General features: G+C 46.0%; 2 protein-coding genes across 2 annotated transcripts; both read left to right on the top strand.

Moving 5' to 3' along the window:
* Positions 1–12,940: 12,940 nt before the first annotated feature.
* Positions 12,941–15,901, top strand: LOC136526154 (uncharacterized). The gene has a single exon (XM_066518917.1). It carries the CDS (start codon positions 12,941–12,943, stop codon positions 15,899–15,901), a length of 2,961 nt encoding a protein of 986 aa, XP_066375014.1.
* Positions 15,902–21,174: 5,273 nt separating this feature from the next.
* Positions 21,175–22,632, top strand: LOC136526155 (UPF0481 protein At3g47200-like). Its single transcript, XM_066518918.1, has 3 exons — positions 21,175–21,796; positions 21,962–22,432; positions 22,544–22,632. Exons 1-3 carry the CDS (start codon positions 21,175–21,177, stop codon positions 22,630–22,632), a joined length of 1,182 nt encoding a protein of 393 aa, XP_066375015.1.
* Positions 22,633–24,573: the final 1,941 nt, after the last annotated feature.

The raw sequence follows: 24,573 nt of genomic DNA on the forward strand, positions 1-24,573 counted from the left end.
AAGAACCTAGTCTTAATTTGAAATGAAGACCGGACGGAGGCTTGCCGGTTTGCAGTGACTCCGTCTGTGTCGATTAAGGACTGAATCTTGGAGCCTTTCCTGTTCATGTTGAACGCATGCCTCTCTCTTAGTTGGCCGTGTCTGAAGACCGACCACGAAGCCGAGTAGCTCACCTCAGGCCGGGAGTCGATAAGTATAAAGTACGCCTCGGAAGGGAGCCGTAGGCGTGAGTCCAAGGGCAGGTGATTTAAAAGTCCTGATCGTCCTGGCTAGAAGGGTAATCCCTGAGAGTGCTGGCGCTGATCGAACCCGCGAATTTGGTTCCTGAGTTGTCCCAAAGGTGACCCACGGCTACCCTTGCTAAGTATGCCAGGGTGAGAGTTAGGAATACCCCCTCAGCTGAGTTGTAATTCGATTCGAGTCGCCGTCTCTCCCGGTTAGTGAGAACTTGACGGGCTTATCTCCAAAGTAGATACACTAAATAACATAATGGTTCGAAATGATGATATGATGATGACAGCCTTATTATACCTGCTATGGTTAATATTGTTTGCTCCTAATAAGTGAGTGCTCTAGTACAGGTGCTAATCTAGTGGACAGGTAAATGATGATAAGCTTGATGCTAAGTTTAAATTGGTTACTATATTCATAAGCTCTTTTATGCAACTGTGTCAAGCTAGCCCACCTCATAAGCCTTGCATGACCCTTGGTGTCTTTTATTTCTGGTTTTGATGGGTAAGTCTAGCTGAGTACCTTCTCGTACTCAGGGTTTATCTCCCACCTGTTGCAGATGACCAGTTCTACTTTGGTTGCTGCAAGTACTTGCCTTCTCCCTAGCTGGGGATGAAGACTAGACCATTGGGCGCGGTCTCTACTAGTTCTCGTACCTGATGATGCTTTTGTGGGACATGACTCAGACTTGGCAATGTATTTGAAAACTATGAAGTTATGTACTAAACTATGTTGCTTCCGCACATTCGAACTTGGTTTGTAATATTTTATTTGAACTCTGATGGATGTAATCCGAATGCTACTTGTGAAATGTTGTAACGAATGATGTGTTGTGTTGAATCACTATGGTCTTGGTTTGTATGTCGAGAGTTGGTTGAAATCCTTCGTGATTTCCGGACTACCGGGATTATGGGAGCTTAAGTACAGGAATTTGATCACTTCGGTGATTGTTTTTGTACTTACGTTCTTATGATTTGGTCGGTTCTGTTACAGCTGGCATCAGAGCAAGATTCGACACTAAACATGTCATTTGTGTATTTAAAACAAAAGTATTTGTGAAAATCCTAAATTAAATACTAAGTATTGCCAGTGGTCATATCCCTTATGCCCAAATAAGGACTCTTAGGTGGCTTATTAAAGTACTAACTTGGGGGTTCCTGCTTGTTTCTGTTTCGTTGTCCATACGGCGTGCTATTGTATGGATGCCATCCGCTTGGGTGGTAATGTATGGATCAAAATACCTCTACGCTCTGGTAAGTGGGAGTTGTGAGAGCATGACCGTCCAACCGTCGGTCTAGGGGAGAGTAGTTGTGGTTGCTCGCATACTTACATGTTCGATCATGTATCTATGAGAGTACTTAAATGTGGGTATCTCTGACGGGTAGCTGTGATACTAGAGTATATGCATCGGGGGATGTATGTATGAAAGTATTTAGTTTACTGCTTACTTTACATGCCTTTTTGGGAAATTATTGGGCTGAAATGAAATTTTCTGCAGGTACACTAACAACGTATCGTTGTAGATCGACTAGCTACCGTATACGAGAGAACGTATGTATGCCACCGTATATTTCGCTAGCCTTTAAATTTTTCTAGGTTTGTGAGGACGTACGGATCGTGCATGCATCATGTTCAAGCATACATGGCATTTCTTGCATTACTCCCTCCTTTAAAATTGATGGTCCCGACTAATTAAATTTCGTATCCCTTAAATGATTCTCCCCTTACGTTGCAACTTTTTGCTACAGATGGCGCTGCACGAAACTCACTACTCGCAAGTCCGCTGGAGGCAGGGCGCCTCGTCACCGGTTAGCTCCTCGTGAGCCCCGTCCTGAGCCTACTGAGGCAGAAAGGCTGAGGGACAGAGCTGGCCCGGGTGACTGCTGAGAGGAATGCGGCTCAGCACCGTTTGGAGCAAGTAACACAGGAACAGGGACCAAGAGACCCTGGAGGTTCAGAGGTTGACTAGTTGCTCACCGCAACTGTGAACGCATGTTGATTCACGTGCTGAACCAATGGAATGAAGCCTGGCACGAAGAGAATGTGTTGAGAGCGCGACTAGGTGGAGCTAGAGCAGCAGTTGGCAGTTGCCGAAGAGTACAATGACCATCTCCATGAGGAGGTTCACCTGTTACACAATCAGCTTCACCCTCTCCTGCCACCTGATGATGAGAATGACAATGAGGATGATGGGCTCTGGTGTCATCATGGCTGAAGGTGATGATGGACATGGAGGTCAATGGACCTGAGGACGTTCCACCTGATGAGGAGGAAGATGAGGAGTTAGAGCCTGCTAGTGATGAAGATGGAGGAGAGATCTTCGACACTGACTCCGAGGACGATGCGTAGTTTAGCTTACTACTTAGCTAATGCGCTAGAGCTAGTCTTTTGTTGATCCTCATGCATGAACGAGTAGCTTTGTAATAAGTTAATCGTTGGGATGTAATATCGGACCCTATGTTATTTTGGATGAAAGTTTGGAACCACTATGGCTTGGATGTAACCTATCAAACGTGTTATGCTCCACGTATGTGAGCTTTTGATGAATTCCGTCTTTGCGGTCTATAGATCTCGTTGTTGGTTAAGTTCATCGCATTTATGTGTCAATTGATGCGCTTGATGAGTTGTGTGATTGTGATGAATGATTGTGCCTCTGTTGATTATATAAATGCATTCTCTCCAATGGACTCAGTTTGGCATAATTATACAATTCATCTACAAAAATTTCCACATCGTCAGTGCTCATTGGCTATACATTTTGCAGATGGCTTATAACCTTCGTCGCGGTCGTAGCATGGGAGATGAGGAACAACCACCTCCTCCACCGCCCACACCAGCTGAGCTAATGCAGACAGTCTGTTGAAAGTCAGCGCATGCTAGCTGAGGCTATGCGCCATATGGCTAACCGTGATGATCGACATGTCCGCCAGGGACCCGAGCCGAACCAGTACAAGCAGCTTTAAGGACTTCATGGACACAAAGCCTCCTATCTTTCGATGAGGCAGAAGAACCATTACAAGCTGATGAATGGTTGAGCACGATAGAGCAAAGGTTTGGATTGCTCCGTTTGACTAGAAGGTATGAAGGCCTCGTATGCAGGACACCAGCTCCAAGGCCCTGCAGGCATCTGGTGGACCCATCACAGGACCACCTTCCCTACAAACGTCGAGATAGTTTGGGACCAGTTCTAGGCAGCTTTCAGGGGACACTTTATCCCTCCTGGTCTCATGGCCATTAAGCATACCGAGTTTATGAAGCTAACCCAAGGCAACAAGAGTCTTAATGAATACCTCCAGGCATTCAACAACCTGGCAAGGTATGCTCCCGAGTTCGTCGATACTGACTGCCAAAAGAATAGCTAGTTTCAAGAGGGGACTTTCCCCTAAACTGATGAAGTCTATGGGCAACTGCAAGTGTGTCACCTTCAATGAGTTTATCAGTGACACCCTGACTCAGGAGAATAATGATAAGATATATGCTGCTTCTAAGACCCGTAAAAGAAACTTTGAGGCAGGTGCTTCTCAGTCTAAAGCACCAGTGGTATCCAAAACCCAGTATCGTCCACCCAATGCTAATGTCCGGTACCACCCACCTCAGAAGAAGAATCAAGCTAAAACTAGTTTTCGCAAGGGGTACACAATTTCCTTGCCAAAGAATACCTCTGGGCAGGGCAGCTCCAATGTCCCACCAGCAAACAGGCCGTGCTGGAACTGTAACTAGCCTGGTCACTTGGGCTAATAAGTGTCCCTATCCTTCCAAGCAGAATGCTCAGGGAAACGTCCGTCAGGGGCGTGTTCACTACACTACTGTGGAGGAAATTCCTGCTGGTGAAGTGGTCACCGCTGGTAAGTTCCTTGTTAATGATCACCCTGCAGTTGTGCTCTTTGATTCGGGTGCTTCGCATTCCTTTGTGAGTTCTACTTTTGCATCTATGCATAAGATGAATGTGATTACAATTGTCAAGGGTGGTTATTGTATTAGTGCTGCTGGAAATAATATCCTGACTAACCAAGTAGTTAAAGATGTAAAGATTGAGATTGGGGATCGAGAGTTCCTTACGGATCTTGTAGTTCTACCGGGGGTAGGAATCGATGTAATCCTAGGAATGAAGTGGATGAGCGGGAATGGAGTGTTGATCGATACATCAACCCGTGTGGTAATGTTGAGGGATCCTGTGGATAAGAAGGGTTTTCTAGTGCAGTTACCTCGTGATATCTCTATCCACAATACAGCCAATGCTACCCTAGCCAAAGCCATTGAGGATCTACCGGTTGTCTATGAGTTTCTAGATGTCTTCCCTGATGACTTGCCTGGATTACCTCTGGACCGTGATGTAGAATTCAAGATAGAACTCATTCCGGGTACGGCTCCTATTTCTCGAAGGCCCTATAGAATGCCGCCCAATGAGTTGGCTGAGCTGAAGAGTCAGTTGAATGAGCTACTAAAGAAAGGTTTGATTCGGCCTAGTTCTTCTCCTTGGGGTTGTCCGGCTATCTTTGTGAAGAAGAAGGACGAGTCTCTAGCGCATGTGCGTGGATTATCGCCCCCTTAATGCTGTTACTATCAAGAACAAATACCCTCTTCCTCGCATCGATATTCTGTTTGATCAGCTCTCCAAAGCTAAGGTATTCTCCAAGATCGATTTGAGGTCTGGCTACCATCAGATCAAAATTCGTCCTGAAGATATACCTAAGACAGCTTTCTCTACTCGTTATGGCTTGTTCGAATACCTTGTCATGTCCTTTGGGTTGACAAATGCTCCTGGCACACTTTATGTACCTGATGAATTCAGTATTCATGCCAGAACTGGACAAGTTCGTCGTCGTGTTCATTGATGATATCCTTGTATATTCTCAGAATGAAGAAGAGCATGCTGAACATCTGAGAATTGTTTTAACTCGGTTACGTGACAACCAGCTTTATGCTAAGTTCAGCAAGTGCGAATTCTGGTTGAACAAGATACCTTTTCTAGGTCATGTGTTATCTGGTGATGGAATTTTCGGTTGACCCTACTAAGGTGCAAGAAGTCCTAGAGTGGAAGGCACCTACTACGGTCACAGAAGTCCGAAGTTTCCTGGGTTTGGCTGGCTACTATCGTCGCTTTATCCCGGATTTCTCAAAAATCGCCAAGCCCATGACTCGACTACTTCAAAAGGATGAGAAGTTTGTGTGGACTCCGAAGTGTGAAGAGGCTTTCCACACTTTGCGGACCTTACTAACCTCTGCTCCTGTATTGGCACAACCTAACATCGAGAAGCCTTTTGATGTCTACTGTGATGCATGTGGCACCGGTTTGGGGTGTGTTCTTATGCAGGAGGGCCGAGTCATTGCTTATGCTTCGCGCCAGCTTCGAAAACATGAAGTCAACTATCCTACCCATGACTTAGAGCTAGCCACGGTTGTTCATGCCCTGAAGATTTGGAGACATTACTTGCTGGGTAATGTGTGCAACATCTATACTGACCATAAAAGCCTCAAGTACATCTTTACTCAACCCGAGTTGAACATGCGTCAACGACTGATGGTTAGAATTAATCAAAGACTACAACCTTCAAGTGCACTACCATCCTGGTAAGGCAAATGTGGTTGCTGATGCCTTAAGTAGAAAGGCCCATTGCAATTCCTTAGTTAGTGAAGACTTTCATCTGGCACACCTCCTTCATCCTGTAGTACTCCACAATATCACTGTGGATTGCTCTCTTAGAAGTCGAATTATCGAACTCCAGAAGACTGATGTGGGTGTGTTTCATATCAAGCGGAAGATGAAAGATCAAGAGACCAAGCACTTTAGGGTCGATGACAAAGGAATTCTCTGGTTTAATGATAGGCTTGTAGTACCCAAAGACAAAGAACTTAGAAATCAAATTATGGCTGAAGCCCATTCTTCTAAATTGTCCATCCATCCTGGTAGCAGTAAAATGTATCAAGATCTCAAGCTGTATTATTGGTGGACCAAGATGAAGAAAGAAATCGCAGCTTACGTGGCAAGGTGTCGATAACTGTTGCTAGAGTCAAGGCTATTCACATGAGGCCCGGATTATTGCAGCCACTCTCTATTCCTGGCTGGAAGTGGGAAGAAATTAGCATGGATTTCATTGTTGGATTACCCACTACCAAAAAGGGTTGTGATTCCATCTGGGTTATCATAGATCGTCTAACTAAATCCGCTCACTTTATTCGGTCAAGTCTACCTATCACCCTCACAATTATGCTGAGATTTATTTTCAACAAGTGGTACGTCTCCATGGTGTACCCAAATCCATTGTTTCAGATAGAGGACCGCAATTCACAGGCTCGCTTTTGGGAGTGCTTACATCAGAATCTTGGCACTCATCTAATCCGCAGTTCTGCCTATCATCCGCAAACATCAGGATAGACTGAGCGTGTTAATCAAATTCTTGAAGACATGCTTAGAGCTTGTCTTATCTCTTGCAAAGGCTCTTGGGAGGACTGGTTACCTCTCGCTGAATTCTCTTATAACAACAGTTATCAAGAGAGTATCAAAATGGCTCCTTTTGAAGCTCTTTATGGCCGCAAGTGTAGAACTCCTTTGAACTGGGTGGAACCCAGAGAAAGAAGATTCTATGGTATTGATTTTGTAAAAGAAGCCGAAGAGCAAGTCTGAACTATACAGAAGAATATGACTGCCGCTCAGGCTAGACAAAAGAGCTACACTGATAAGAGAAGAAAACCTATTGAGTTTGAAGTAGGTGACCATGTTTATCTGAAGGTATCCCCTATGAAAGGAGTAAAGCATTTTGGAATTAAAAGGAAGCTTGAGCCTCGATATGTTGGACCTTACCGCATTATCGAGAAAAGTGGAAGAGTAGCATATAAACTCGATCTACCATGTGAAATGGGAGCTATATTCCCGGTATTCCATGTGTCCCAGCTGAAGAAGTGTCTTCGTATTCCCGAGGAAAGAATAGCAACAAGGAAAGTCAACTTGAAATCTAATCTTTCTTATGAGGAGAAGCCCAGTGCAAGTTCTGGATACTCAAGAAAGAGTGACTCGTACGCGAGTAGTTAAGTTATACAAGGTAGTTTGGAGTAATCATAGTGAACGGGATGCAACATGGGAGCGGGAAGATTATTTAAAGGAAAATTATCCGGCTTTCTATACTAAATGGTACGCTTTCCAAATCTCGGGACGAGATTTTTCTAAGGGGGGAGGGCTGTAACACCCTAGGTGTTTGGCTTCCACAAATTGCATTTCATTTCATAAACATATGCATCATCCTATGTCATCATGCCATTATCACTGAAACATACATATGCAACATTCGCAAATTCTGTTGTTTCATACTTGATTGCTTATGAATGGTAGTAGTGCAACATGTGAATGTAACATGAGTTTCTCATACCTTGAAACATGGCAACATGGTAGGAATGTGGCAAGTTAAGCTTGCAACAAAAGTAATGCAACATGTGAAACATGGAATGGCAACAATTGAGTGAATTGATTGTTTTATGCTTCATCACATGTGATCATTAGAAATTAGTATAACAATTGTGTAAAGTGGTTGATCATGGTCTAATACACCTTAACTACACTTAGGGTAATTGTTTGGACATTGTTCATGTAGATCAAAATGACAAAATTGCCCTTAAGTGGAGGTTTGACTTGAAATGACCCTTAGAGTGCCACTGTTTGACTGATTCAAAAGACTAACTTAGAGACCTTGCATGGCTGTGCACTCTTTACCAAAGTTGTAGCTAATTTATCAAGGAACAAAAGTTGTTTTATGATCATCTCATGAAAATGGCTAGAACATGCTCAAACATGGCCCCACAAGTCAGAATTCCATGCTGATTTCATACTTAGAAATTTTCTAAGTCCTTAAGTGAATTACAGTTTCGTGTACCAATGTTTGGAGGCTTGTATCTCCCTAACCAGGCCAAACCAACTCGAGCTCCAATTGAAGAAGTTGTAGTACTCACTTAGGTCTTCCATTTTGTTAACTATACCATGAACCAGATCGCCACCGTTTGGAAGTTACGAATCGTTGAAGTCACGCTGTCAGTCATCGTCTTTGAACACTGAAACGAAAAATTTAGAAAAACGTTCAGAGCTGCCGTGGCTGACCGGCGCAGGAGCTGCTCGCCATGTGGCGTTCATGCTCTACCGACGCCACCACGTCGCGTGTCCGCGCTCTAGAAGAAGGCCAGCGCCTGCCCGACGCACTCGCCAGCTCTATTCGCTTCCCTCTCGCCTTCACGGCACGCAGCGCCGAGCCATAGCCGTCCGCCATTGCCGGCCGAACCTTCGCCCTCGCCTAGCTCACGCCCCTTTGCAAAAACGTGTTGCCCAGTTCGCCCAGAGCCTCGCCGTGATCCCCTCTACCACCTCCACCGTTCAATCGAGTCTTGGTAAGCGGGTGTTCGTCAAATCTTCCACCGCCGCCATGGCTGACCTCGCCGGAGTTGGCGCTCCATGTGGCCAACTGTCCTCACGCCCTTGCCATCCCTTCTCTGCCTTGCGCTAGGTGCTGTGGATGCTACTGATGCTCGTAGGGTCAACCGATAGGGCCAGGACGCTCTAGTCTCGCCGGAGCCGGCCATGCCGTGGCCGTGCGCCGCCATGCTCGTCGCCACCCCCTGTAGCCGCAACTATAGTTTCGATTGAGGGCACCGTTAGATGCGCACAGGCAAGGCGAACGTCGTAGCACCGCTGACCTCACCGGAGGAGCCACCGGCGACGAGTTGCGCCGTCGTCTTCCTCCCTTCCCCTGTCTGTCTCTCTATCGCGTGGGGTCCACTCGTCAGTCGCCGAGCCGAAGGCGGGAGCCAGCCTGGGCTGCGCCAGCGCCTGCGTACGCGCGCGTGTTGTGGGACGCCATTCTTTCGGGCCGGCCCAGTAGCTGAGATAGGTTTTCTTATTTGTGTTTTGTTTTATTCTTTTCACTGATTTGTGTATATATTCAAAAATATGTAGCTTATAGATGGTAGATCCAAATGATGTGGTTTCAATTTTGTTGAGTTCATGATAATGTCTAGTTTCTATTAAAAATATAATCCATGCCATGTTCTGTTATGAAAATGGAAGTTTCTATTTATCTCTTTTAATCATGCAAGAAATAGGAGTAATTATATCTTTTTTCTAGGTAGCTCCAAATGGCATGAAATTTTTATGGTGTATTGCTCATATCATGAATAGCTTGTAGTTAAATTTTTATATATTTTGGACACTGTATGTAGGAGATAGAATATTATCTTGTTTGCATGGATGGATCTTGTGTGAATTTTCATAATTTTTCTATAGATCTAGTAAGGGTAAAATTTGGTGAGTGCTATTATTATGCTAGAATGATGCTAGGAAAAATGTGAAATCTGTTGCTTGATACTTTTCATTAGGGTTTCCTAATTATGCTAAAAATAGATATGCCACTTGTTATTTTGGGTACAGCAAGTTCTGCTTGCCTAATGGCTTTGACATTTTTATGGTAGTCTATGTGAAGCATGAGATAGCTACTAGAATTTTTGTAGATTTTTCTGAACAGTTTTACTATATATTACTTTAATCACCTAATTAACTAAATAAATTAGAAAATAATATTAAATAATTTATTTAGAAGTTGGTACTATACTTTCTAGTGTTCCTCTGGTATGTGCAACAAGTTGGTAAACTTAGTTTGATCAAATTATGCTTTTGCATCATCACTAAATATTTAATTTAGTAACCCTGTTATTTTTGGACAGATTCTAGGTTTACTGGAATTCGATTTGGTTAACGTAAGAATCATGCTTTGATTGTTTACAATTGATTTGTAGAGAATTTCATAAGCTTTCCAGAATGTCCTCATGCAAGTCATTTGGATTTATAAAACTCTTGTTGTGATTAAATTAAGGGACTACTTGTGTGCATATAAACGTTAAATGTTAATTTAAGTATGCCTTTACTACTTCTAAGTGTGTGGTAATGTTCCTAGGTGTTAGGCCTTTAACTGAAGATGAGCATCTTTATCTTAGGTTATGCAAGTTAGGTAAGTTGATCTTGTTCTTTAAGTTAAGTTAGATACATGTTTAAAGTGATTTGAATAGAGCTATTTTACTCGGTAAACGAGTGTCCAGTGATGCTTTCGTAAACACTTACTGTGATTCATTCATCATGAGCATCATGTCATTCCTTATGCATCCATGATATTTATCTTGTGCATCGGCATGCAATAGGTGTACCGGAGGGAGTAACACTGCTGGAATTCGAGGAACCGAGCGAGCAGCAGCAGCCGACACCGGAGGTTCAGGAGGTGCAGCCTTCAGGAGAAGTGCCAGACGAGGTCGCCGTTGAGTGCCCAGGATCACCGTCCGTGCAACTTTGTGAAAGGCAAGCCCCGGAGCATATTAAGCCTCCTAATTTCCGAAATGCAGTTAAAGTATTATTGTTACATATATATATTGTTGCATTAAGTTTAGGTGTATGGATGCAAACACTTGCTGCATTGATTATCCAATCCTTGTCCTAGATATTGATACCCTGAATCCTATGTAGCTCAGGCTCGTGTAGTGCTTAGCCCTGCTTAAACACGGTAGAAGTCAGGTGATTTCCTGTCACCTGCGAGATATAGGAAGATACATATGGCACGGTTGGCTATATTTGCTATCGTGGAAAAGAACTAGTCTTAATTTGAAATAAAGACCGGACGGAGGCTTGTCCGGTTTGCAGTGACTCTGTCTGTGTCGATTAAGGACTGAATCTTGGAGCCTTTCCTGTTCATGTTGAACACATGCCTCTCTCTTAGTTGGCCGTGTCTGAAGACCGACCGCGAAGCCGAGTAGCTCACCTCAGGCAGGAGTCGATAAGTATAAAGTGCGGCTCGGAAGGGAGCCGTATGCGTGAGTCCAAGGGCATGTGATTTAAAAGTACTTATCGTCCTGGCAGAAGGGTGATCCCTGAGAGTGCTGGCGCTGATCGAACCCGCGAATTTGGTTCCTGAGATTGTCCCAAAGGTGACCCACGGCTACCCTTGCTAAGTATGTCAGGGTGAGAGTTAGGAATACCCTCTCAGCTGAGTTGTAATTCGATTCGAGTCGCCGTCTCTCCCGGTTAGTGAGAACTTGACGGGCTTATCTCCAAAGTAGATACACTAAATAACATAATGGTTCGGAAATGATGATATGATGATGACAGCCTTATTATACCTGCTATGGTTAATATTGTTTGCTCCTAATAAGTGAGTGCTCTAGTACAGGTGCTAATCTAGTGGACAGGTAAATGATGATAACTTGATGCTAAGTTTAAATTGGTTACTATATTCATAAGCTCTTTTATGCAACTGTGTCCAGCTAGTCCACCTCATAAGCCTTGCATGATCCTTGGTGTCTTTTACTTCTGGTTTGACGGGTAAGTCTAGCTGAGTACCTTCTCGTACTCAGGGTTTATCTCCCACCTATTGCAGATGACCAGTTCTACTTTGGTTGCTACAAGTACTGCCTTCTCCTAGCTGGGGATGAAGACTAGCCCGTTGGGCGCGGTCGCTACTAGTTCTCGTACCTGATGATGCTTTTGTGGGACATGACTCAGGCTTGACAATGTATTTGAAAACTATGAAGTTATGTACTAAACTATGTTGCTTCCGCACATTCGAACTTGGTTTGTAATATTTTATTTAAACTCTGATGGATGTAATCTGAATGCTACTTGTGAAATGTTGTAACGGATGATGTGTTGTGTTGAATCACTACGATCTTGGTTTGTATGTCGAGAGTTGGTTGAAATGCTTTGTGATTTCCGGACTACCGGGATTATGAGAGCTTAAGTATAGGAATTTGATCGCTTCGGTGATTGTTTTTGTACTTACGTTTTTATGATTTGGTCGGTTCGGTTAGTTTTTAAAAGATTTAAAATTAATTTTCAAAAAATATTAAAATAAAAAAATCAAAATAAACAGACCTGCTCAGCTCACATTTTTTATCCTACGGGTATCGGGCTTACGCCGCACCCTTCCTCTGCGGCCATTCGGCACCGCCCGCCGTGCTCCTCTCCACTGTCCTTTCTCGCCCGGGCGCAGCCTCGCCTTCCTCCTCTGCCGCCGTTCCACACTGCCGGTCGCGCTCCTCTCCTCTGTCCTTTCTCGCGCGGCCTGCGCTGGTCCTCTGAGATGCAGCCCCCCTTTCTCGTGCGGCCATGCTGGTGCTCTATGGAGATGCAGCCCTTTCTCGAGCGGCCGTGCTGATGCTCTTCCGAGATTCAGCTTGATTCTCAGACCGGACCCCCTGCCCCCTCTAGGTTGGTCACCATCATCAAGGTGGATCCGTGATGAATTTGGTCATGATATTATTCATGGTGGTGATCTTTGCGTTTTCTCTTTTTCAGCTGCATACGTGGGACATCTGTATATCTTGCTACTAGATTCTGAAGTGCTGGGTTCGGTTGAGAAGAGGAATGAATAGATTGATTTCTTCCTTTTTTATTTGTACAATTTTGAGTTAAGAAATTTTCAAAACGAGTTCAGATCTAAACTCACGGTCAGCCAGTGACGCACGTCACCCTGCTCATCCCCTCTCGCTCTGTTTTGATTCCTCAGAAATGCCTATAAAATATGTGAGCGTTTTTTTATTGGATACAAGACTCAAGTACAGGTTGGTTTTATTTACAAAACATCTAAACAATAGTTTGCAGTGGGAAATTTTTTTTCAGTGGGTTTGGAAAAGGTACATTGGGTAAGCATCGGCCGATATCCACCTTCTTACCTTAGCCCCCGCCGCCCCGATGCAGCCCCAGATCCTCCGCCGCGGCGAGCCCATCCCGCAGATCCACCCCATCCCGGTCACCCCCAACAGCTCCGGCGTGCCTCCGTACAGCGACGAATCTGAGAGCAGGCCCGCTTCGGGAGATCGAAGCGCACCTCCAGTTGAGACCCCATCGCCGCCGCCACCGATCCACACACGCCAGCCGGCGCTGGACGACGACCTGCTGATCCCAGCCACGCCGGATTCTGGCATCCTACAGCCCTCCTACGCGGACATCGCCAAGCGGCACAACTCTACAGTTATGAAGGCGCACCTACACCGTCAACCAACGGCTCGCACCCTCCAGTCCGCCATTACTACGCCAAGGGGATGCACTTACTACGGCCGTGCCTTCGCTGACGAGCCGTCTCGTCGGCTCCGCACGGACGGCGCTCCCCGAGGCCGCCATGACGACCCGTCACCTCGCCGCGCGGCGCTGCACCGGCAGCCTACTTCCCCTACAACGCGCGCCTTCAATTCGGCTGAAGCAGAGTGGTTCGAGGCCAGGGTGAAGCACTGGTGGCGCAAGCTGCAACAAGGGTCAACTACTGAAGCCCTGCAACGCCACAGGCCGTCAAATCGTGCATCGCATCCTCTTCGTGGCCAGCTGCGCGCTGAGGCTGCAATTACATCGCCTGCGCTCCGCGCTTTTCACCTCAAAACCGAAGGAAAGTGCTTCAAGTGCCTCTCCTCTGACCACCGTGCCGCATCCTGCCGAGACCCCATCCGCTGCTTCCGCTGTCTTGGGCTTGGCCATAGAGAGAGAGATTGCAGGCGATTTGGCACCCAACGCTCGAGCACAGCTGCGCGGCGCGCCTGCAAGGAGGACCTACCCCCGCCGCCATCGCCGCCACGCGTGGGACAAGCTGCTATGGCGAGACTCGGAGACCCAGAGACGAGGCCTGATGAGGACGAATGCCTCATCCCAACCTCATTTGCCACTGAGGCAAGCCGGCGAGAGTGGGAGGAAACTGCTGCTGTCTCCTGGGCCATGTCCGGGCCACCCAACACCGGTCCCAGGGAGGTGGAGGCGGCCATCCGTGACGAGTTCCGCCTCCGGCAAGGCGAGGTGGTCGTCACCAGGCATCACCCTCAGGCGTTCCTCATCAAGTTCCATCATCGTCATCATTGCAGCAGGGCCCTGCAGCAGGGCTTCGCCAAGCGCCACGGCATCGACATTCACTTCGTCAAGTGGCGCAGCCTCGCCAACTGCCTAGGTGTATCACTCCTCTTCCGTGTCAAGCTCTGCCTCGATGGTGTGCCCAGACATGCCTGGGATGATGGCATCGTTGAGCGCATCATTGGGAGACGCTGTGCACTGGAGTCCATCGACACCGACCTGCTCCACCCAGCTGAGACAAAAACCATTGATCTCTGGGCCTGGACAGCGAACCCGAGCCTAATCCCCAAGAAAATTTGGCTCACCTTCACCAACCACGCCAAAGATGCCAAGCTTCAGTCAATCCTGGTGACTGAGACGCCGCCGAAGCACTGGCAACAAGGCACCAGGCATGCTGTCATCATCCACCTGGAAGAAATCCACGACTACACCGCCTCCACCATCGACGACAAAGGCAACATCTCCCCAGGTAAAAGACGTCTCCCTAAATGGCACCTGGGTGTTGTTGACGGAGCGCAGGTTCCTGCTCGTGCTTTTGAGGAGTTCCCACACCACCCACCACCACCTAGGCGCACCGACAAGGAGGAGCCGCGCACCAGGTGGCCTGATAGCAGGTCCTCTAAGGGGACAAAGGGGCGCTACAACAACGACCACCCTGACTTCTACAAGGGCCGTGGCAAGCGCCACGACGACGACGACGACTACGACACTTATGGCCGGGGTGGCCGAGATGACCCTGGCAGGTATGGCCGGGGTGATCACAGCGATGCTGATGGCTACCGTGAACGCGACCGCTCCCCTCCACGTCGCCTCTGGGCACATGGCAGCAGGCATGGAGGTCGACAAAGGGCTCCCGACGCCCTCGAGCATGCTGTGGTGCAACCAACTGAGCTCCTGCTGCCGGCTAAGCTTCCTCAAGTAAGTGTCTTGCAGGTGACTGAAGAGGCTGAGCTGCAGCGCCTCTTCAAAGCCCACGCCATGGCCCTCCAAGGTGCTATGCAGCGCATCGTGGAGCGGGCGGGCGTCCAGCACACCGGAGAGATGGCCTCCTTGCTGAAGTCTCTCATGCAAGACTACATCGACAAAGCTTCGGCGCTAGCTGAGGGGCTTGGGTGCCTGCTTCAAGGCCCCCCAGAAGCTGCTAGGCTGGACCTGCACGAGGCCGGGAATGAAGCCCGGTCCAAGCGCCCCCCCCAGCCAGCTCCGACAGGCCGAGCTCTTCACGCCACGGTACCAGTGCGTGACATCTTCGACCGCATCCTCAACACGCTCCCACCGAATGCAGCAGTGGAAGCAGTGGAACACAACTCCATTGCTGCGGTCGAGAAAGCATTGGCCCGCATCGAGCTCGCTGCAGTGGAGAGCCCCACAATTCAGGGTGACGATGGTGTAGCGACACTCTTCAGCAAGCCGATGGCGCCACTGCTCCAACAACCACAGCACGCAGCTGCTACTACGCCAACACCGGCCTCTGGCGGGGCTAGGCGCCGCAGACGCCAGCGTGCCTTCGACATGTCTGCGGTAAGGCGAAGTGCTCGCCTGGCCAATGCTCGCCCCATGTCCCAGATGCAGCGTGCTCAGAGAAACCTTTGCCGAAAACTTGGTCTCCTGCATGATGATCTTGAACCTGTGGAAACCGCTTTGCAGGACTACATCGCCATGTTCAATGGCCCGCTGCCGACGGACATCATTGCCGCGCTGACGGAGATGTTCAACCTGGGCACCGAAGAGCCAAATGAAGTTGATGATGCGCTGCTTCGCATGGTGGGCGAGGGAGTCGAAGAACTCCGCGACGCAGCCATCCTGACTGCAGCAGCCTGACGGTCATTGCAGACTGCACAACTTGCGTCCTAACGCTTAATATGTATCAAGCTACATTGTATCGGAATTTGTACCAGTACTTCACACATTCCACCGTCATCATTCACGCTGTAGGCCTGATTGCAGACTTGTCGGGCCACCATGATTTGTGTACGCCGAAGACTATTTTTAGTATGCTTCAACTTTGCTTCTCAACCACGGGTGATGCGTCCAGAGTTGTTTTATTGCTCCTGAATGCCTGGAGATGTAGATCAGTCTTCGGCGATCTTTCTCCAATCCTACGAATGTTCCTGCAGGCGGCCATCATGCACCAATTTGAGGATTTCACCACCTCTCCATGAGTGCGCACAGCATTGATCTCTTGTCCTGGAATGTTAGAGGCCTAAATCAGCAAGCTCGAAGAGACACCGTCCACCAATTAATAGCAACGACGTCATGCAACATTGCATGCCTACAAGAAACCAAGCTATCCCAAATCTGTCAATATGATGCTTCGTACCTTGGTGGCCATCGCCTGAGTCAGTTTGCTTGCAAGCCGGCATCAGGGCCTTCTCAAACGCGTGGGGGCATCATCATACTATGGAACGAATGTCGTGTAAGCTGCACTGACATCACCATCGGAGAATTCCACGTCTCGGCGAAAGTTCAGCTAAAAAACTCGGACGCCAGCTTCCTGCTTACAGTGGTGTACGGTCCATCGCATTGCAGTGCAGACAAGCTACGCTTTCTTGATGAATTAAAAGCGCTAAAGCCAGCGCCAAGCATGCGGTGGCTCATCACGGGCGATTTCAACCTCATCTATAGAGCTGCTGACAAAAACAACATGAACCTAAGCCCACGCCTAATGCGCCACTTCCGTGAGGCGCTAGATGAGTGTGATCTGTCTGAAATTAGCCTTCAGAACAGGAAATTCACTTGGAGCAATGAGAGGCAACGACCCACAATGTCAAGACTCGACCGCTTTTTCTGTAACGCAGAATGGGACGCTACCTTCAGCAACCACATCCTGAATGCGTTCTCAACATCGCTCTCCGACCATTGCCCTCTGCTGCTATCCAACCAATCGGGACCTAGAAGGCCAAGTTCGTTCAAGTTTGAAAATTATTGGGTCAAACTCCCAGGATTTAAAGATGTAGTCAGGACTGCATGGGATACTACAACGGACCACCATGAGCCGTTTCATGTCCTGTGCCACAAACTGCATTCTACTTCGCAAAAACTGAAAGCATGGAGCAAGGAAATCAACTCTGACGCCAAAAAACTTTTCTTCATGGCACAAGAGATCATCCTAAGGCTCGATATCGCCCAAGAAAATAGAAGTCTCACGGCTGCTGAGCTGCTTCTACGGGCTAAGGTCAAGAAAAGAATTTTGGGGCTAGCAGTGATCGAAAGAGCTAGATGTAAACAAGCATCGAGACTGTCGTCAATCAAGCTGGGCGATGCTAACACAAAATATTTTCACCATAAAGTAAATGCGAGGAGAAGGAAAAACCACATCCAAAGATTGCGACATGGCCATGGCTGGGCAATAAACCATGATGACAAAGCTTCTGTAATACAGGACCATTTCTCAAAATTCATGGGACACCCTCCAGCACGGCAGCACGACATCAACTGGGATGAGCTGAACCTGCCATCCCATGATCTTAGTGGACTAGACGCAACATTCACTGAAGAGGAGATAAAACATGCTATCCACCAGATGCCGTTTGACAAAGCACCGGGGCCAGATGGATACACTGGTGCCTTCTTCAGATCATGCTGGGACATCGTCAAGGTTGATATCGTCAATGCGGCGAATGCCTTCCATTCACTACGGACAAACAGTCTTGCACTCCTCAACTCAGCCAACGTGGTTTTGATTCCCAAAAAGGATGGTGCTGAAGCTATTACAGACTTCCGACCTATCAGCTTGATTCATTCCTTTGCCAAAATAATCGCCAAGGTACTTGCTTTACGGCTAGCGCCCCATATGAGTTCCATTGTCTCCCCAACGCAAAGTGCTTTCATCAAAAGACGAAGCATCCATGACAACTACATGGCCGTCCGCAATGCAATAAGACGCTACCACAATTCTAAGCTCCCAACAATATTGCTCAAGCTCGACATCGCCAAAGCGTTTGATTCAGTCAGATGGGAATATCTCCTCACTCTGTTGAATAAGCTTGGATTTCCTAGTCGATGGCAAGACTGGATCGCTGCACTTCTCTTCACCTCTTCGACGAGGTTTCTATTGAATGGAATCCCGAACGCGCCTATCAAACATGGCAGAGGGCTTCGTCAAGGCGATCCGCTGTCACCTCTATTGTTTGTCATAGCAATGGATCCACTGCAAAAACTGCTTGATCTAGCAACCGAGAAAGGACATTTGTCCAGGCTGAGGGGAAGAACAACTAAAATTAGAGCTTCAATGTATGCTGACGACACGGCCATTTTTGTCAAGCCAACAAGGGAAGACATCTTAGCTATGGCTCAGCTCCTAACCTTGTTTGGCGAGGCTTCAGGGCTGAAAACCAACTTTCAGAAATCCACAATCATCCCTGTACGGTGTGAAGGATTAAATCTAAATGAAATCCTTGCTGGCTCTCCAACGGAAATTTCATGCTTCCCAACCAAATACCTAGGCCTACCGTTAACGCATCAGCGCCTAAGGCGTGTGGACTTCCAGCCTCTGGTAGACAAAACGGTCAGCAAGCTCACTGCTTGGAATGGGCGCCAAATTAACCCAGCAGGTCGCTCGACTCTGGTTAAAGCGGTCCTTACTTCGCAAGCAGTCTACTTCCTCACATCCCTCCGTGCACCAAAAGCGACAATCAAGGACATCGATCGGCAGAGGAAGAGGTTCCTATGGGCAGGCGCCGAGACGCTAACAGGAGGAAAATGTAAGGTCAATTGGCCGAGGTCAGCTAGACCAAAATATTCTGGAGGCTTGGGCATCCTCCATCTAGGGAAGTTTGCAAGGGCATTAAGGTTGAGATGGCTATGGCGACAATGGTCGGCAAGTTCTGATGGTAGTCTTGGGGAGGAAACCCCATGTAACACGACCGATCAGCTCCTTTTTGCGGCATCCACAACTTTAACAATAGGAGACGGAAAAAGAGCATTGTTCTGGTCGAGTGCATGGCTAGACGGTCAGCGGCCATGCGACGTAGCGCCGCACCTATTTGCCATCTCCAGAAGGAAAAATAGAACTCTGCAGCAGGCACTCCTTGATAATAATTGGATTCGTGACATCAACCTTCAGCATCATAATTTCTCTGCCCAGCACTTAGCTGAATACACACATCTATGGCAAGCAACTAGGCGCATAATTCTAAGAACGGGCACGCCAGATAACCTTTCCTGGAAATTTGAGGAAAATGGTGAATACACAACATCCTCTGCTTACCATGCCCAGTTTATTGGTGCAACCAAAAACAACTTTGAGGCACTCATTTGGAAACCTTGGGCACCACCTAAATGCAAATTCTTCAGTTGGCTTGCGATTCAAAACCGAGTTTGGACCGCTGATAGATTGGAAGCTCGGAGGTGGCCAAACCAAGGAACCTGCACACTATGCCGGCTTCATGCGGAGACAGGCCTGCATCTTTTCAGGGACTGCAGATTCACGAAGCGCCTCTGGAAGGAAATTGCCACCTGGACACAAAACTCCAACCTACACCTGAGTGCATGGCCACATAGCGAGACACTTGAGAACTGGTGGACGGCAATGTCAAATGCGCCGAGTACGAGGAGGAAAGGCCTACGTTCGCTCATTATACTAGTTTGCTGGGAAGTTTGGAAGGAGAGGAATTCGAGAGTTTTTGAGCACACAGAGTCGACCAATGTTATGGTTCTTCAGAGAATCAAAGACGAGGCGAGACTGTGGATCTTGGCGGGAGCAAAGCACCTTTCTACTTTCCTTCAACTTCTCTCCTAGTTTTAAATTGTGATTATTGTGTTTTTTGTTTTTCTAGTTGTGTACAGAGTCGAGTTGACTGAGTTGTACAGTGTCCGTCTGGACGTTTCTTCTTTTTAATATAGCGGGCAGCTCTCCTGCCGGTTCGTTTCAAAAAAAAAAATTACAACCGGAAGACAATTGCCAGTGAATACATTTACAGAACTCCCAAACAGGGCCTTAGAGATGGAAGCTTTTATTGATTTTACTGATCATCACATCAAGATGATATGACTTCTTGAAACAATTTCGATGAAGATATTTTATGAAAATCGAATTTCAATCCGGTTACACTTGTTGGTAACTTTCGAATTTCAATCCGGTTACACTTGTTGGTAACTTAAGGCAAAGCGCCTTCTTCTCTAAGAAAGAATTTCAATAATTTCTTATCTAGAATTTCTATTCAAAATAGAATTGAATTTCTATAAATTCTATTTTGAATTCGTTTCTTTTCTTTTGTAGAATAAGCGGTTGTTATCATGGTTTTTGCGGCTGAAAAGCCGGCTGATGCTGTTTTGTTGTGAGAGAAAAACTGTATTATGGCTGATAAGTCAGGCTAAGTTCAAGTGAACGGGGCGTATAAAATTCTATGATTTCATTTCTTTTCCAGAATTTCTATAATTTATTATTTTCTATCATTTATTGTATTTTCTAGAATTTCTTCATTTCTTTTCTAAAATTTCTATAATTTATTATTATTATTTAGAATTTCTATTCAAAATACAATTTATAGAAAGCGATTGAGATCTCCTTCGCATTGTCACTTGAAGCAGCAACAATAGCATATTTTGTTCCTGCATTGCTGTTTGTTTTACCTGCTAGGTTACATGATGTGGTTCCTTGCAGGTTCCTTTTATTGGTATTGGATGTCATACTTGTTTGAGTGGCTTTTTCCTGCAAAAATGTCTAAGCATTTCCGTACCTTATCCTACATAATTGAACATTTTCTGGAATTCTTTCTAGGACGAGCATGTCGTCTGAAAGCCATTTATGCATGGATTACAGTCGTGCTATCAATGAATTGGTTGCTTCCATGACCCGAGAGCTTGTATCAGCCTTCGTTTGGCTGTGGCTTGTCGTAAACGATCGTAAATTTTCAACCGGAACAATATTTTTCTCTCACACAAATCAGTCAGCAGTACTTCTTCACGAACCAGCAACGATACGAACCAGCCAACCGAACAGGCCGGTCCCATGGTATAATTGATGACCATGGAACTAAATGCACCCTGATTTAGAAGGTCCTCGAACACATTCGTGCATCAGATCCAAATGCTTATGAGCCAAGGGTTCTCTCTATTGGTCCTTTCACCACGGTATCCCCTCATTATTACCAATGGAAAAAGAAAAGTGGATGTGCCTTGACTATGTCCTTAAACTGAATCCCAGTAGAAGTTTACATGACTACCTAGCAGTGATATCAGCACTAGAGAGGGAAGCAAGGGTGTGTTCTGCAGAGGATGACATAATAATAGGAACAACGTTTGTGGAAATGCTCTTGCTTGACGCCTGCTTCATACTTGTATGCCTTAATGGCATTGGAGGGATCAGACTACAAGCAGATATGCATGGAAAATATTCTTATGAACGAGACAAACTGACAGAGCTTCTTGTTGGACAGAATAAATCAATTACAAATGGCAGTGAAACAATGTCGGGGATGCCTAACCTCTCTTGCACAACAAACGATGATTTTGTACTTCAGGTGAACGCTTTGCAGATGGAAGAAAATAGAGTTGGATCTCATCAAGAAAACATTCATGGTAACATTGTTGGCCAGGACCAAGAGAACTTAGAGATGGGTGAACAATGGTACAATAGTTCTGCTGTGTATGATCTACTCCTGTTAGAAAACCAAATCCCCTTTTTTGTTGTTACCAAAATATATGAGCTTCTAGTAGATGATGAAAGCATTACACCCAGATTACTTACAGATAACTTGGCAAGATTCATAGAAGGTATTCTGGTGCACTTCCCTCTATCAATTCAAGATACCAACAGGCCAAGGGACTTCGACCATTTGCTCCACTTATGTTACATGTATTTCAAGCCTACACACCGAATGCAAGACAACCACAAAATGAAGAAAACGGCTGGTTACATTTACAATCTTCTATGTTCAGGTTTCAAGTACTTGGGTAGTTATGTTGGCTCAAATGAGAATGAGAAGAATGCACTACAAAATGCACACTCTGATGACAGATATTCTGTTAAGCTAATAATGAAACGGTGGCGCAGAGCAGAAGAATACCATGAAGCTGGGGTTGAATTTACAGAAAGGATATTTGATGAACATGAGCCGCACTCTCTATTGGGTATAGAGTTTAGAAATGGATTACTTCATATCCCATGTTTGCCAATTGATGATAAATCTGGCACTCTATTTAGGAATCTTCTTGCTTTTGAGCAGACCTGTCCCTCAGTTGGCAATGATTTAGCTTCTTATGTGTATTTCATGTCTCAGCTCATCAGTGTTCCAGATGATGTTGCTTTGCTTTCTCGGAAAGGAGTCATTGTACATAAGCTAGAAAGCGATAAGGATGTGTCATCTCTGTTTGCTGAGCTCTTCGAGAATATTGATTTCAATTTCAGCGGTGAGCATTATCTAAAGTCGTTATGTCATACTATGGAAGCACATTATCAAAGTCGAGTAAATAGATGGATGGCATGGTTGTGGCATAAACATTTCGGTAACACATGGTTAGGCTTCACAGCTTTAGCATCAGTTGTCATGGTCTTCTGTAGTATAGGACAAACTATTCTTGCTTTCCTGTCCTATATGAGCAAGTCATGATCCGCATTATTGCCTATTGTCTAACTATTCTACTGAAAATAATGGTAGACTGAAATTAGCTCACCACTAGGAAGAGCAGTGAGAATGTGAGATGGATAGAGGGGTGGACAGGAAGGAGGCATTTTATAAACTTTAATTGTAATAAATACCAGACCTCTCAATTTCAGTTTTTCAGTGTGAAACATGCTACGGAAGTACAGAACAATTATGGCAGACGGAAGTACACAACAATTATGGCAGACGGAGGTAACTCTTGTACGAAAAATTGTTCCAAATCATCACTCAACGACGACCGTGTTGTGATAGAATCATCATTCAACGCATTTAAAAAGGGTTGAATGCTGAGCGATAATAAGTTCTCTTGCCTATATAAATTTAGAGCAATACAAGAGTTCGTCAAAAACTAATAGTCAAATTCCTTAGTTTAGCCATTGTGTAACATAGACAAAAGTTCTAAGAGCAACTCCAAGAGACGATGTATATTTGTTTTGGAGTCAAATTTTAGATTTTCTTTTAGCAAAAACAGCAACAGGTTTTGTATCCAGTAATCCAAAATAAAACAGGGCTCTAATAGGCCACGAGAAGTCCAGGATAGATGGTTTCTTATTTGAGAGAATTATGTATTTGGCACTAAAACAAATCGGTTTTTCATATTTGGCACTAGAAAATTTGAACTTCCTTATCTAGCATCGAGTTGAAATTTTCTTTTGTAAATGGCACTGCCGTCCATTTAGACCAGTAACGGTGTCAAATAGCTAGCAAAATGACATAAATGCCCTTGATTGTAGCAAAAGTCTATGGTGCTAAATAGAAAAAAAATAAATAGACAGGTCAAATAAGAAAATCATAAATATTATTTGAACTAAAATGTGGATTTTTGATAATTGAAGACTGCAAATAAATAATTAATAAATTTCAAATTGGTAATAGCAGGTACAGATTATGCCCCTCACTCTTCCTTTCATCTCGGCCACAGATCAAGGATGCATGGCTCAGGATGGCTGCTGGTTGAAATACGTAACTTATATTTTCAAGGTATTTATCTTTTAGTTTTCTAAAAGAAAAGGAGAATAGACGTCGTCATCATAACATCATGGCTCAAGAGCAGAGCGCACCGTGCATGGCTCGGCCGGCGGAGCACGCGACCCGGGCAACGCGCGGAGCTCGCAGCCTTGGTGGCGCGCGGAGCACGCAGCCGGGGAGCTCACAGCCTGGGCGCGCGGTGCACGGAGCACGCGGTCTTCGCAGAGCTCGCCCGACGTGCTACTACTGCTGCTGCTCTCCCGACGTGCTGTTGCTGCAGCTGCTTCGCCTGCTGGTTCCTGGTCGCTAGGTAGCCCAGCTGGTACGCGCCCATCGCGATCTCGGTGTCGCGGCCCCCGTCCATGGAGCGCTAGTTGATGTTCGCCGAGCCCACGATGATGTACTCGTCATCCACTGCATGCAAACAACCACCGGTCAGACAGAAACCATCATGGTCATATTGGCTTGTTTTGTAATTCTAGACTAGATGAATCTAGGTGTAGAACAAGTCACTGTACCTATCATGGCGTTGTCGGCCTTGACGGTGAAGATGATGTTGCTAGCGTTGTGCGCGCAGTAGATGTGGAAGGACTCTCCCACTTGGGGGAGTGGAGGGGGCACCATGCGCGTCCGCCCCACAAGTATAGAGGGGCATTTTGGTACTTTCGAAAGATATATTAGAAGGTCAATGCAGTCAACTGACGGATGGATGCACTAAATCGACGGTAGTGTCATTTACAAAAGAAAATTTTAACTCGATGTCAAATAAGAAAGTTCAAAAATTTTAGTGCTAAATAAATAAGATTGATTTGTTCCAGTGCCAAATACATAATTGCCCCTTCTTATTTTGAATTACTAGATACAAAACTTGTTGTAGCTTGTTTTTTCTAAAAAAAATATAAAATTTGATTCCGAGAC

This window comes from Miscanthus floridulus, chromosome 19 (genome assembly GCF_019320115.1).
Source record: "Miscanthus floridulus cultivar M001 chromosome 19, ASM1932011v1, whole genome shotgun sequence".
Taxonomy (NCBI): domain Eukaryota; kingdom Viridiplantae; phylum Streptophyta; class Magnoliopsida; order Poales; family Poaceae; genus Miscanthus; species Miscanthus floridulus.

Excerpts from the sequence above, each read along its gene's own strand:
- LOC136526154 (XM_066518917.1), top strand. The coding sequence starts at position 12,941 with ATGCAGCCCCAGATCCTCCGCCGCGGCGAGCCCATCCCGCAGATCCAC.
- LOC136526155 (XM_066518918.1), top strand. The coding sequence starts at position 21,175 with ATGGAAAAAGAAAAGTGGATGTGCCTTGACTATGTCCTTAAACTGAAT. Across the intron at positions 21,797-21,961 it reads CTTGGCAAGATTCATAGAAG|GTTTCAAGTACTTGGGTAGT; the intron begins GTATTCTGGTGC and ends TTCTATGTTCAG. Across the intron at positions 22,433-22,543 it reads TATTGATTTCAATTTCAGCG|GCTTCACAGCTTTAGCATCA; the intron begins GTGAGCATTATC and ends ACACATGGTTAG.